The sequence below is a fragment of the Entelurus aequoreus genome, linkage group LG27, assembly GCF_033978785.1.
Source record: "Entelurus aequoreus isolate RoL-2023_Sb linkage group LG27, RoL_Eaeq_v1.1, whole genome shotgun sequence".
NCBI lineage: Eukaryota > Metazoa > Chordata > Actinopteri > Syngnathiformes > Syngnathidae > Entelurus > Entelurus aequoreus.
This window is the reverse complement of record NC_084757.1, coordinates 32,102,191-32,116,860: the sequence shown is the minus strand read 5'-3', so window position 1 is coordinate 32,116,860 and position 14,670 is coordinate 32,102,191. Positions and strand designations below refer to the sequence as shown.

Genomic DNA, 14,670 nt, shown 5'->3' with positions numbered 1-14,670 from the left:
ATAGCAGATCCATTCTATGTGTCATACTTGATCATTTCGCGATATTGCCATATTTTTGCTGAAAGGATTTAGTAGAGAACATCGACGATAAAGTTGCAACTTTTGGTCGCTGATAAAAAAAGCTTTGCCTGTACCGGAAGTAGCGTGACGTCACAGGTTGAAAGGCTCCTCACATTTTCCTATAGTTTTCAATGCAGCGAGAGCGATTCGGACCAAGAATGCGACGATTACCCCATTAATTTGAGCGAGGATGAAAGATTTGTGGATGAGGAACGTGAGAGTGACGGACTAGAATGCAGTGCAAGACATATCTTTTTTCGCTCTGACCGTAACTTAGGTACAAGCTGGCTCATTGGATTCCACACTCTCTCCTTTTTCTATTGTGGATCACGGATTTGTATTTTAAACCACCTCGGATACTATATCCTCTTGAAAATGAGAGTCGAGAACGCGAAATGGACATTTAAAGTGACTTTTATCTCCAAGACAATACATCAGTGACACACTTAGCTACTGAGCTAACGTGATAGCATCGGGCTCAAATGCAGATATAAGCAAAATAAATAAATCCCTGACTGGAAGGATAGACAGAAGATCAACAATCCTATTAAACCATGGACCTGTAAATACACGGTTAATGCTTTCCAGCTTGGCAAAGCTTAACAATGCTGTTGCTAACGACGCCATTGAAGCTAACTTAGCAACCGGACCTCACAGAGCTATGCTAAAAACATTAGCTATCCACCTTCGCCAGCCAGCCCTCATCTGCTCATCAACACCCGTGCTCACCTGCTTTCCAGCGATCGACGAAGGACTTCACCCGATCACAGATGCGGTCGACGAGACGGAGGAAGTTAAGGTGAGTTCGGCGGCTAGCGCGTCTGCTATCCATCTCTGTCCTCCTGGTTGTGTTGCTGTAGTCCGCCGCTAATACACCGATCCCACCTACAACCTTCTTCTTTGCAGTCTCCATTGTTCATTAAACAAATTGCAAAAGATTCACCAACACAGATGTCCAGAATACTGTGGAATTTTGAGATGAAAACAGAGTTTTTTGTATTGGATTCAATGTGTCCGCATACTTCCCGTTTCAACGATTGACGTCACGCGCATACGTCATCATACATAGACGTTTTCAACCGGACGTTTAGCGGGAAATTTTAAATTGCACTTTATAAGTTAACCCGGCCGTATTGGCATGTGTTGCAATGTTAAGATTTCATCATTGATATATAAACTATCAGACTGCGTGGTCGCTAGTAGTGGCTTTCAGTAGGCCTTTAAAGAATTGAAAAATGATCAACACAGTTGACATAAATACTGTCAGAATAATTGTATCTAAGTTATCACAAAACTTTGTTTCAATGAGTTCCCGGCGAGAAGACAAACTACCAAGAAGAAGTAGAGATGTCCGATAATGGCTTTTTTGTCGATATCCGATATTCTGATATTGTTCAACTCTTAATTACCAATACCGATATCAACCGATACCGATATATACAGTTGTGGAATTAACACATTATTATGCCTAATTTTGTTGTGATGCCCCGCTGGATGCATTAAACAATGTAACTTTACCATGAATTAATTAATGGGGGGTGGGGGGGTGGGGTTGGTGGTAGCAGGGGTGTATATTGTAGTGTCCCGGAAGAGTTAGTGCTGCAAGGGGTTCTGGGTATTTGTTCTGTTGTGTTTATGTTGTTACGGTGCGGATGTTCTCCCGAAATGTGTTGGTCATTCTTGTTTGGTGAGGGTTCACAGTGTGACGCATATTTGTAACGGTGTTAAAGTTGTTTATACGCCTACCCTCAGTGTGACCTGTATGGCTGTTGATCAAGTATGCGTTGCATTCACTTGTGTGTGTGTAAAAGCTGCATATATTATGTGACTGGGCCGGCACGCTTTGTATGGAGAAAAAGCGGACGTGACGACAAGTTGTAGAGGACGCTAAAGACAGTGCCCTTAAGGCAGGCCCCCAATATTGTTGTCCGGGTGGAAATCGAGAGAAATTCAGGAGAATGGTTGCTTCGGGAGATTTTCGGGAGGGGCTCTGAAATTCGGGAGTCTCCCGGGAAAATCGTGAGGGCTGGCAAATATGCCCTACGTCCGTGTTTTACCGGATATGTACCGCTCCGTACAGCGGCGTTTTAAAGTCATTAATTTTACTTTTTGAATAATTTCCGATATTACATTTTTAAAGCATTTATCGGCCGATAACATCGGCAGGCCGATATTATCGGACATTTCTAAGAAGAAGGCTTGTAAAACTCCACTGTGTAGGATGGGAAGCAACATGAAGGTGTTCGGTTTCTTTCATGTATTGTAATCAACAGAACTACATTGTCTTGACCCGAGATCTACAAAGCAAAGAGGAAGCAAGACCTGACTCCCCTACAGGGACCTCTTCTTTGAACTGTTTTACGACCTTTTCTGTGAACTGTTTACGACCTTTTCTTTGAACTGTTCTGTAACCAAAGGCGATGGCTGTTTACGACCACCGTACCTTAGAAACAAACAGCTGTTGCCATGTAATCAGGGAAAGTCCAAATAAAAGAGGCGTACAATCTTTCGCCAAAGCGTAATGGAGACTGTGCAAGAGTACAGCCCAGATGTCTCTCAAATTTAATTGTCTCTGTTTAATTCCTTGCTTCTTGTCTTGTTTAATAGATGTCATCAGTGTTTGAAACTGACAAATACATTCATCCAAATGAATCACTATGTCTGTTTCAGTCACTATGTTATTTAGTCACGACAGTAATTACAACTTGTGTGTACATCCACAGGAACCACATGGGTAAGCCTACTCTATACAGCAGGCCTGGGCAATTATTTTGACTCGGGGGGCCAAATTTAGAAAAAAAAATGGGTCTGGGGGCCGGTATATCTGATTTTTAGGAACACTAATACAAAACCTTCCAATAATGTCTGATTGAATGCTAAAAACGTTATGACAGACAGCCTTAATAACAGAATGGAATTTTAATTTTTTTTTACTGAATGAGACACCCAGAATGTCCATGAACATAAATAATGTGGGATTTACAATATTAACTATGAACAATAAAACTCTTAATATTGACAACATCCACATACACACGTCACACCCCCTCTCCATCGACATATTTTACAATCAAGCGAAACGCAACAAAAATGCAACAAACACAGCAAAATATGAACGCGAAGGGTAAAAAATAAACCCACCTAATATCTGATATATCTGATACATCACTAAGCTTTAGAACTTTGTTGTAAAAATCTCCTTCCGCGTCTGTCCCTGACACCCGCATTTCAGGCTGGCCGCCTCCTATGAGCTGCTGTGACTTAGATTACCGTAGTAACTAATTAGATTACCATAGTAACTAGTTTATAATGCAAAAGCACAGATTCCAACCATTGAAATACTTTGTATAGTACAAGACTTACGGAAATTTGAAAACATCACTGCACATCATAATGGCAGCTACAGTTTCCATCTTAAAGATCTAAAAAAAAATGATTTGGGAATGTCCGGCGGGCCAGATTTGTCCACCAATGAAAATGAAATGTAGCATTTAGACAGGCTATACCCAGAGCTGGGCAAATATTTTGACTCGGGGGCCGCATTGAAAGAAAAAATGTGTCTGAGGGGCCAATGTATATGTGTGTTAGTGTTGTAACAATACTAATATTTTGGTACAGGTACCAGTTCTAAAATTATTTCTGTACTTTCTGTACTTTTCTAAATAAAGGGGACCACAAAAATATTGCATTATTGGCTTTATTTTAACAAAAAATCTTAGGGTAAATTAAACATATGTTTATTATTGCAGTTAAGTTCTTAAATAAAATAGTGAACATACTAGACAACTTGTCTTTTATTAGTAAGTAAACAAACAAAGGGTCCTAATTAGTCTGCTGGCATATGCAGTAACATATTGTGTCATTAATACACCTATTATTTTGTACACATTATTAAGGACAAGTGGTAGAAAATTAATTATTAATCTACTTGTTCATTTACTATTTAATATCTGCTTACTTTCTCTTTTAACATGTTCTGTCTACACTTCTGTTAAAATGTAATAATCACATATTCTTCTGTTGTTTGGATGCTTTACATTAGTTTTGGATGATATTACAAATTTGGGTATCAATCCGATACCAAGTCGTTACAGGATCATACATTGGTCATATTCAAAGTCCTCATGTGTCCAGGGACATATTTCCTGAGTTTATAAACATACTATACATTTTAAAATAACGAAAGAAGATGTAATGCCAAAAAATATTGACGTAATCATAGTAGTATCGACTAGATACATGCCTGTACTTGATATCATTACAGTGGATGTTAGGTGTAGATCCACCAATAGTGTTTGGATCATAAAGGGTCTCAATCATTAAAATGTTAAAAATAAGTCAAATTATTATTTATTTTTTTTAATCTAACGCTTACAGTAAACCTCTATTTTAACTTCAAGTTGATATAAAGTAATAATAAAAAAAGGTTTTATGGCTTTTATGTCAAAAACAACTTTGTTTTTTATAATAAAACTGAAATATGCAGTATTTAGTAATTAGAGCCCTAAAAGATCAATAATGCATTGATTTTAATTATTTAATATTTTTGAGTAATCACAGTGAAAAGATAAATAAAATACAACTAAATATATTTGGGATCCAAAAGGTGCCCCACTCATAAAGTGATATGTTTTTATTAGGTTTTTCTGTTACTTTCAACACTTAAGTTACAAGATCAACTTCAGATATATCTGTCGAATTTATGTTTGAACTATTATTTTCTTTGTTTTATGCTCTTTTGTCGAATAAAACAATGTTTTTATATGGCAACTACACAATATATGCAATATTTACCACATAAAACATTTTAAAGTGAAATATTTGAAGTAATTGGAGCCTTGAAAATAATTCATTATAACATGGATTTTTTGTCATTATTTTTTTTTTTTGTGAGCAATGGCAAAAAAATAAAAATAAAGAAAGACAAAAGAAAAAAAAACAGCCTGCATGGCAGCTTTGTGTCAACATTGCAACTTTTCTCGTTAGATTTCACCTCATTCATTTTTATTTTTGCAATAGCATTTCCAGAATGTGTGGCGGGCCGGCAAACAATTAGCTGCGGGCCGCAAATGGCCCCCGGGCCGCACTTTGGACACCCCTGTCTTAAAGTATCTCTTCCTGAGGGTGTTTCAGTGTTATAACTTCACCTTTATCTTTAATTTTTAGGCCAAAATGCGTCCGTTCTCCCTTTTCTGTCTACACACTGTCTGTCTGTAAGTACTCGGTGATTGTGTGCCGCCGAACATGCTCGTCTGCTCGTAAACCAGCAATGTCACGGTTATAAGTAGAGCACATGTAGTGTTGTTATCAAAATCATTGGTAAAAATATGATCAATAAGCGTGGCACAGTGTCCTGTGATTCTGCTTGGGTTTGTGATTTTAGGATATAAACTGAATTACCATGAATTGATTCACGTGGACCCCGACTTAAACAAGTTGAAAAACTTATTGGGGTGTTACCATTTAGTGGTCAATTGTACGGAATATGTACTGTACTGTGCAATCTACTAATAAAAGTTTCAATCAATCAAAAAAAACTTTTGCGCGGGGGGTTGCGGGACCGGTACGTTATCGGTATTGTACCGAAAATGATTCATTAGTATCGCGGTACTATACTAATACCGGTATACCATACAACCCCAATGTGTGTATAAATTTTATGTACACAATTAGCTGTTGTCACGTGGGGGTCGCATTTTACCGCAGGGTCATTCTTCCAGGATGCAGACGGACAACTCCGGCAAAGCGTGAAGGTAGGAGATGATTTATTCTCCATAAAGCAGGGGTCAGCAACCTTTTTGAAACCAAGAGCTACTTCTTGGGTACTGATTAATGCGAAGGGCTACCAGTTTGATACACACTTAAATAAATTGCCAGAAATAGCCAATTTGCTCAATTTACCTTTAACTCTATGTTATTATTAATAATTAATGATATTTACACTTAATTGAATGGTTTAAAAGAGGAGAAAACACGAAAAAAAATGACAATTACATTTTGAAACATAGTTTATCTTCAATTTCTACTCTTTAAAATTCAAAATTCAACTGAAAAAAAGAAGAGAAAACTAGCTAATTTGAATCTTTTTGAAAAAATAAAAAAAAGAATTTATGGAACATCATTAGTAATTTTTCCTGATTAAGATTAATTTTAGAATTTGGATGACATGTTTTAAATAGGTTAAAATCCAATATGCACTTTGTTAGAATATATAACAAATTGGACCAAGCTATATTTCTATCAAAGACAAATCAATATTTCTTCTAGAAAAGAAATTCAAAAGACTTTGAAATAAGATTTAAATTTGATTCTACAGATTTTCTAGATTTGCCAGAATAATTTTGAATTTTAATCATAATAAGTTTGAAGAAATATTTCACAAATATTCTTCGTCGAAAAAACAGAAGCTAAGATGAAGAATTAAAATGTATTTATTATTCTTTACAATAATAAAACAATGTTTTACTTGAACATTGATTTAAATTGTCAGGAAATAAGAGGAAGGAATTTAAAAGGTAAAAAGGTATATGTGTTTAAAAATCCTAAAATCATTTTTAAGGATGTATTTTTTCTCTAAAATTGTCTCTGAAAGTTATAAGAAGCAAAGTAATAAAAATAATGAATTTATTTAAACAAGTGAAGACCAAGTCTTTAAAATATTTTCTTGGATTTTCAAATTCTATTTGAGTTTTGTCTCTCTTAAAATTAAAAATGTCGAGCACAGCAAGACCAGCTTGCTAGTAAATAAATACAATTTAAAAAATAGAGGCAGCTCACTGGTAAGTGCTGCTATTTGAGCTATTTTTAGAACAGGCCAGCGGGCTACTCATCTGGTCCTTACGGGCGACCTGGTGCCCGCGGGCACCGCGTTGGTGACCCCTGCCATAAATCATACACAGTCAATCCAAACAGACAGAAAACAAACAAGCTAAGGTGAGACTTAGCACAGGAATCAAGAAGCATAGAAGCATGAATTACCCAACGTAGCAGTTGCATTCAGCACACAACGAAGCCAGACAGAGTGTGGCGAGAAACATGAAAAAATACCTCTCTGATTAGTGCCCGGCCGCAGGTGAACGTGCCGAACACTAACCAGAGGCAGGTGAAACCAATCAGTACCCATGGTGACCAAAACAAACCCAGGAGTGCACGAAACAGGAACTGAGAGAGTCCAAAACTAACAGAACATGACTAAACAAAACATAATCCGGGTCACGGATCATGACAGCTGTAAAAATCTACTGTTCAGTAGGTGCGTTTGTGTCCCTTTTTTTCCAGGAACACTAATTCCAAAAGTCACAATGTCCGATAGAATTCTAAAAAAAAGTTATGACGAGCCACCTCAAAAAAACGGAATGGAATTTTACAGTTTTTTGCTGAATGGGACACCCAAAATGTACATGAAAATAAAGAGAGTGGGATTTACAATATTAACTATGAACAATAAAACACTGAAAATTAACAACATATGAACATGGCCCCTCTTTTACTTCTCAGACCAGCCAAACTGCCTCGAGCTAATGTTGCGATTTTCAATGTCAACAAAGAAATTGACTATTTAAAAAAACCAAAACGCTTTAACGTAAGTGAAGTAAAACTCCACTTTTCCAAAAATGCGCTAGCTTGATGCTAAAATACATTGTCTTTGCTATTGGCATGCTACTGATTAGCATTAGCGATTTTACATGGCTAACTGAATACAAACGACAACTAAGATGCACGTTACAATCAAACAGCTGGTGTGTAATAACTACAATACTTACAGTATTAACACTTTTCAGGGTCCAACAAAACACTACTGCCATCTAATGTATTGGAGTTGCAACTGTAACTGACACCTAATGTCATACTTGCAAATGAGACTCAGAAAAGTGATAATAAAACAAGATATAACACAACTAGACAGCAGTTATAATCAGCTAATTTTTAAATGTCAGAATAAACAAAATATATACATATATATATTGTGAGGAACAATTAATATTTATTAACACACACAAAAGTACCGAAAATTGGTACCGTTGAGTACTGGTATCGATTTCAAGGTACTGAAGGATACACATCCCTAAATGTACAAAACCAGTGAAGTTGGCACGTTGTGTAAATGGTAAATAAAAAGAGAATACAATGATTTGCAAATCCTTTTCAACTTATATTCAATTAAATAGACGGCAAAGACAAGATATTTAATGTTCACACTGAGAAACGTTTTTTTTTTGCAAATAAACATTAACTTAGAATTTAATGGCAGCAACACATTGCAAAAAAGTTGTCACAGGGGCAATGTTACCACTGTGTTACATGGCCTTTCCTTTTAACGACACTCAGTAAACGTTTGGGAAGTGAGGAGACACATTTTTGAAGCTTCTCAGGTGGAATTCTTTCCCATTCTTGCTTGATGTACAGCTTAAGTTGTTCAACAGTCCGGGGGTCTCCCTTCTGCTATTTTAGGCTTCATAATGCGCCACACATTTTCAATGGGAGACAGGTCTGGACTACAGGCAGGCCAGTCTAGTACCCGCACTCTTTTACTATGAAGCCACGTTGATGTAACACGTGGCTTGGCATTGTCTTGCTGAAATAAGCAGGGGCGTCCATGGTAACATTGCTTGGATGGCAACATATGTTGCTCCAAAACCTGTATGTACCTTTCAGCATTAATGGTGCCTTCACAGATGTGTAAGTTACCCATGTCTTGGGCACTAATACACCCCCATACCATCACACATGCTGGCTTTTACACTTTGTGCCTATAACAATCCGGATGGTTCTTTTCCTCTTTGTTCCGGAGGACACGACGTCCACAGTTTCCAAAAACACTTTGAAATGTGGACTCGTCAGACCTCAGAACACTTTTCCACTTTGCATCAGTCCATCTTAGATGAGCTTGGGCCCAGCGAAGCCGGCGTCGTTTCTGGGTGTTGTTGATACATGGCTTTCACTTTGCATAATAGAGTTTTAACTTGCACTCACAGATGTAGCGACAAACTGTAGTTACTGACAGTGGTTTTCTGAAGTGTTCCTGAGCCCATGTGGTGATATCCTTTACACACTGATGTCGGTTTTTGATGCGGTACCGCCTGAGGGATCGAAGGTCACGGGCATTCAATGTTATGTGCAGTGATTTCTCCAGATTCTCTGAACTTTTTGATGATATTACGGAGCGTAGATGGTGAAATTTCCTAAATTCCTTGCAATAGCTGGTTGAGAAATGTTGTTCGTAAACTGTTGGACAATTTGCTCACGCATTTGTTCACAAAGTGGTGACCCTCGCCCCGTCCTTGTTTGTGAATGACTGAACATTTCACGGAAGCTGCTTTTATACCCAATCATGGCACCCACCTGTTCCCAATTAGCCTGTTCACCTGTGGGATGTTACAAATAAGCGTTTAAAGAGCATTCCTCAACTTTCTCAGTCTTTTTGCCACTTGTGCCAGCTTTTTTGAAACACGTGGCGGGCACCAAATTTCAAATGAGCTAATATTTGCAAAACATAACGTTTTCCCAGTTGGAATGTTAAGTATCTTGTCTTTGCAGTCTATTCAATTGAATATAAGTTGAAAAGGATTTGCAAATCATTGTATTCTGTTTTTATTTACCATTTACACAACGTGACTACTTCACTGGTTTTGGGTTTTGTATCATCAATGGAATATTTAAAGTAAAGATGTCCGATAATATCGGACTGCCGATATTATCGTCCGATAAATGCTTTAAAATGTAATATCGGAAATTATCGGTCCGGGTTTCAAAATTATCGGTATCGGTTTCAAAAACTAAAATGTATGACTTTTTAAAACGCTGTGTACATGGACGTAGGGAGAAGTACAGAGCACCAATAAACCTTAAAGGCACTGCCTTTGCGTGCCGGTCCAATCACATAATATCTACGGCTTTTCACACACACAAGTGAATGCCACGCATACTTGGTCAACAGCCATACAGGTCACACTGAGGGTGCCTGTATAAACAACTTTAACACTGTTACAAATATGTGCCACACTGTGAACCCACACCAAACAAGAATGACAAACGCATTTCGGGAGAACATCCACACCGTAACACAACAGAACAAATACCCAGAACCCCTTGCAGCACTAACTCTTCCAGGACGCTACAATATACACAACCCGCTACCTCCTACTCGCCCACCTCAACCTCCTCATGTCCCAAATTCCAAGCTGCTGTTTTGAGGCATGTTAAAAAAAATAATGCACTTTGTGACTTCAATAATAAATATGGCAGTGCCATGTTGGCATTTTTTTCCACAACTTGAGTTGATTTATTTTGGAAAACCTTGTTACATTGTTTAATGCATCCAGCGGGGCATTACAACAAAATTAGGCATAATGTGTTAATTCCACGACTGTATATATCGGTATCAGTTGATATCGGAATTGGTAATTAAGAGTTGGACAATATCGGAATGTCGGATATCGGCAAAAAAGCCATTATCGGACATCTCAAATTTAAAGTTTTGGTGTGGTTTGCTGGTGTCATCTTGCAGTGCACACGCATCTCTTATGTGTGACTGCCATCTACTCGTCACACTTATCATGTAAAATAGCTTTTAGGTCAGTAAGCACAACCAGAATTACTCCTTATTTTAGGCGCACCGTGTTGCAAGGTGCACTGTCCAGTTTTGAGAAAATGAAAAGTGCGCCTTATAGGGATGTGCGTATCGATCCTGTGGTATCGATATATATCGATACTCACACGCTACTCATTTGGCATCACTTTTCTGAAAAAAGTATCGATATAAACCAAAAAAACGGCGTGTGGGGGGTGCAAGCATCACTTTCAGATGTTTTTGATGACTTACTTAACTTCCTATGTGCTGGGACACCCCTGTACCTGGCAGAGTATAGAGCTGGCCCAGTCACGTGACAGGAGACAGCGAATGAGCGTGGTCAACGTGCAACACACACACAGCCAGCCGACAACGATGCAGCCAGGCATATCCAGTGTTGTCCAATTGTTGACTTAAAACAGGCATTGTTTTTGTTTGTTTTTTAGTAATGTTTACTGAATATTTGTGTTTTAATGATTATCCTAAATTCAAATAATTTCCACACAGGGGAATGTACTGTTAGTTGAAAATTGCTTGAGTATTTAAAACAAGATAAGAAAGAGATACAATTTGGAGATTCTTCATCTTTGCATTACAGTTTTATTTTTTTCCAAGAAAATCTTGAATATATGATTGAATGTGATTTTGGTTTTAATCTGTAACATGATTTCTTACATTTCGAAAACATTAGCCTATTTCATATTTCATTAATTGCTAATTATATCACAAACTTTAAAAAATAACTGCAGCTTCTTGCAATTCGGATTTGACTGTTAATTGGAAAGCCCTAATATTTAATTATTATTATATATAATATATAGTTATTATTATATATAATATTTAATGTATTTTTCATATTTATGTTATTTATTTTAATTTTACTTTTATTATATATTGACCATAATAAATGTGGTATAAATGGTCTGTATTTGTCTTGTGATTTGTCTTAAATAATAACAATAGTAATAATATTTTTGACTGACAAAAAATTGCCAATAAGAAATTATTGGTATCGGTATCGATGCAAATGCAAGAAAAAGTATCGGTATCGTATCTAATCCTAAAAGTGTGGTATCGCCCATCCCTAGCGCCTTATAGTCAGAAAAATACGGTACACAAAGAGCATGTAACATGTGAGAAATGTGGAGAACCAAACATTTCCTGTTTTAGAGCGTGTAAAAGTGCGGATGTGTGTTGCACAAGACTAATCAGACACAACTCACATGTATCCTCGGAATCGGTTGAGGTCGTTGTTGGGCTTCTCACACTCGATGACGCTGTTGTACTTGGACGGGTCGAAATCGCAATCCTGCCGAAAAACGCCTGGTTATTGGCGGCGCGCCGCGCAAACAAGAAGCGGGCGGTAGCGGTCTCACCAGGTCGAAGAAGCCGCGGACCACCTGCCTCTGCTTGAGGTTGGTCTCGCCGTCCAGCGTGGCCGTCTCGATGTGACACAGGCGGTCGGGGTCGCTGGAGCTCAGCAGCAGGACGTCGGCGGGCAGGATCTCGTTGCACCTCAGCCGGATGAAGTCGCCCACGCGCACTTCCTTCCAGAACTTTTCCACGTAGCGGCGCTCCAATCTGACAGAACGTCCGTGGACAAACAAACACAATAATAACAACAACAACAACAACAACAACGGCTGCCAGCTCCTCTGGATGTGACTTTTAATCAGAACAGCTTTGGGAGTATCGTTTACAAAATATCTGCAATATTTACCAGATATACAAACGTATAATGAACGTGTAAAGCAGCTAATTTTTTAACAATCCTTATCATTATAATATAGGTATTTTGCTATTTGCATGAATACACCTTTGCGTCAAATATTTTGTTACTTGCCGAATGATACCTGTTAGCATGTTAGCTTTTTTTGTGCCAATTGTGTAGGTATACTCCTTATTCACATTTTGGTACTTGACGCATGTTAACGTTAGCAGGCTAGCATTTGAAAAAAACATTTTTAAGTACACCTCAGATTAATATATTTTGGTACTCGACACAGGTCACAGTTAACATTTTAGTATGCTAATATTAGCATGCTATATTTTTTATAGATATTTTGTCAGGTTCAAACACTAATGACATCTATTAAACAGACAAAGAAGCAAGGAATTAAACAAAAACGCGTAGACCTGTAAACTTGTACAGTGTCCCACCACGCTCTGACGAAAGATTGTACGCCTACTCTTTTATTTGGACTTTCCCTGATTACATGGCAACAGCTGTTTCTAAAGGAAGGGGGGTCGTAAACAGCCGTCGCCCTTGGTTACAAAACAGTTCAAAGAATCTTCCTGTGGATTACAATACATCAAAGAAACAGACACCTTCATGTCGCTTCCCATCCTACACAGTGGAGTTTTACAAGCCTTTCGATTGGTAATATCAAGGACAGCTTTTGTTTGCTCGCCGGGAACTCATTGTAACACAAAGTTTTGTGATAACTCACATGCAATTATTCTGATATATTTTAGCAGGTAAACACTTCAGTATAATATTTATTGGTATTTCACTCATGCTAATTGTAAACATGCTATTGTTAGCATGTTAGATTTTAGCTAATTTTGCATGAATACACCTCAGCGTCAAATATTATGTTACTTGATGAATGATAACTGTTAGCATGTTAGCTTTTTTTGTGCCAATTGTGTAGGTATACACCTTATTCACATTTTGGTACTTGACGCATATTGACGTTAGCAGGCCAGCATTAAAAAACAATTTTTTCCAGGTACACACCTCAGAATAATATATTTTGGTACTTGACAAATGTATGTCACAGTTAACATTTTAGTATGCTAATATTAGCATGCTATATATTTTTAGCTAATTTAACAGGTAAACACTTCAGTGTAATATTTCTTGGTATTTCACTAATGCTAACTGTTGTTAGCATGTTAGCTTTTAGCAAATTTTGCAGGTACACACCTCAATATCAAATGTTTTGCTACATGCCGAATGATACCTGTTAGCATACTAATGTTATTAGTATGCCAGCTTTTTTTTAAAGCTAATTTTGTAGGTATACACCTCAAGTCATATTTTAGTACCTGACAAATGTTAACGTTAAAAGGCTGGCATTTTAAACACATTTTTCAAGTACACACCTCAGAATAATATACTTTGGTACTTGACACAGGTCACAGTTAACATTTTAGTATGCTAATATTAGCATGCTATATTTTTTATAGATATTTTAACAGGTAAACACTTGAGTGTAATATTTATTGGTATTTCACTAATGCTAATTGTAAACATGCTATTGTTAGCATGTTAGCTTTTAGATAATTCTGCATGAATACACCTCAGCGTCAAATATTATGTTACTTAATGAATGATAACCGTTAGCATGTTAGCTTTTTTTGTGCCAATTTTGTAGGTATAGTCACATGTTGGTACTTAACGCATATTGACGTTAGCAGGCCAGTATTAAACTTTTATTTTTTCCCCAGGTACACACCTCAGAATAATATATTTTGGTACTTGACACATGTATGTCACAGTTAACATTTTAGTATGCTAATATTAGCATGCTATATATTTTTTTTAAGCTAATTTAACAGGTAAACACTTCAGTGTAATATTTCTTGGTATTTCACTAATGCTAACTGTTGTTAGCATGTTAGCTTTTAGCTAATTTTGCAGGTACACACCTCAACATCAAATATTTTGCTACATGCCGAATGATATCTGTTAGCATGCTAATGTTATTAGTATGCTAGCTTTTTTTAAAGCTAATTTTGTCATATTTTAGTACCTGACAAATGTTAACGTTAAAAGGCTGGCATTTTAAACACATTTTTCAAGTACACACCTCAGAATAGTATATTCGGGTAGTTGATGCAGGTTACATTTAACATTTTAGCATGATAATATTAACATGCTGTATTTTTTAGCTAATTCAACAGTGTTGTGGTATTTCACTGATACTAACTGTAAACATGCTATTGTTGACATGTTAGCTTTTAGCTAATTTTGCAGGTACATACCTCAGCGTCATACATTTTGTTACTCGACGAATGATACTTTTTAGCATGCT

The 14,670-nt window shown here is 37.1% G+C and overlaps 1 protein-coding gene across 1 annotated transcript in view; it reads right to left on the bottom strand.

The window, feature by feature from the left end:
* atp10a (ATPase phospholipid transporting 10A) overlaps positions 1-14,670 on the bottom strand; it is a 142,890-nt gene that overhangs the window by 107,963 nt on the left and 20,257 nt on the right. Inside the window, exons 2-3 of the mRNA XM_062039313.1 lie at positions 12,007-12,211; positions 11,854-11,939 (exon numbers count right to left, since the gene is read on the bottom strand). Coding sequence (XP_061895297.1) covers positions 11,854-11,939; positions 12,007-12,211 — 291 coding nt within the window. The remainder of the gene's footprint in view (positions 1-11,853; positions 11,940-12,006; positions 12,212-14,670) is intronic.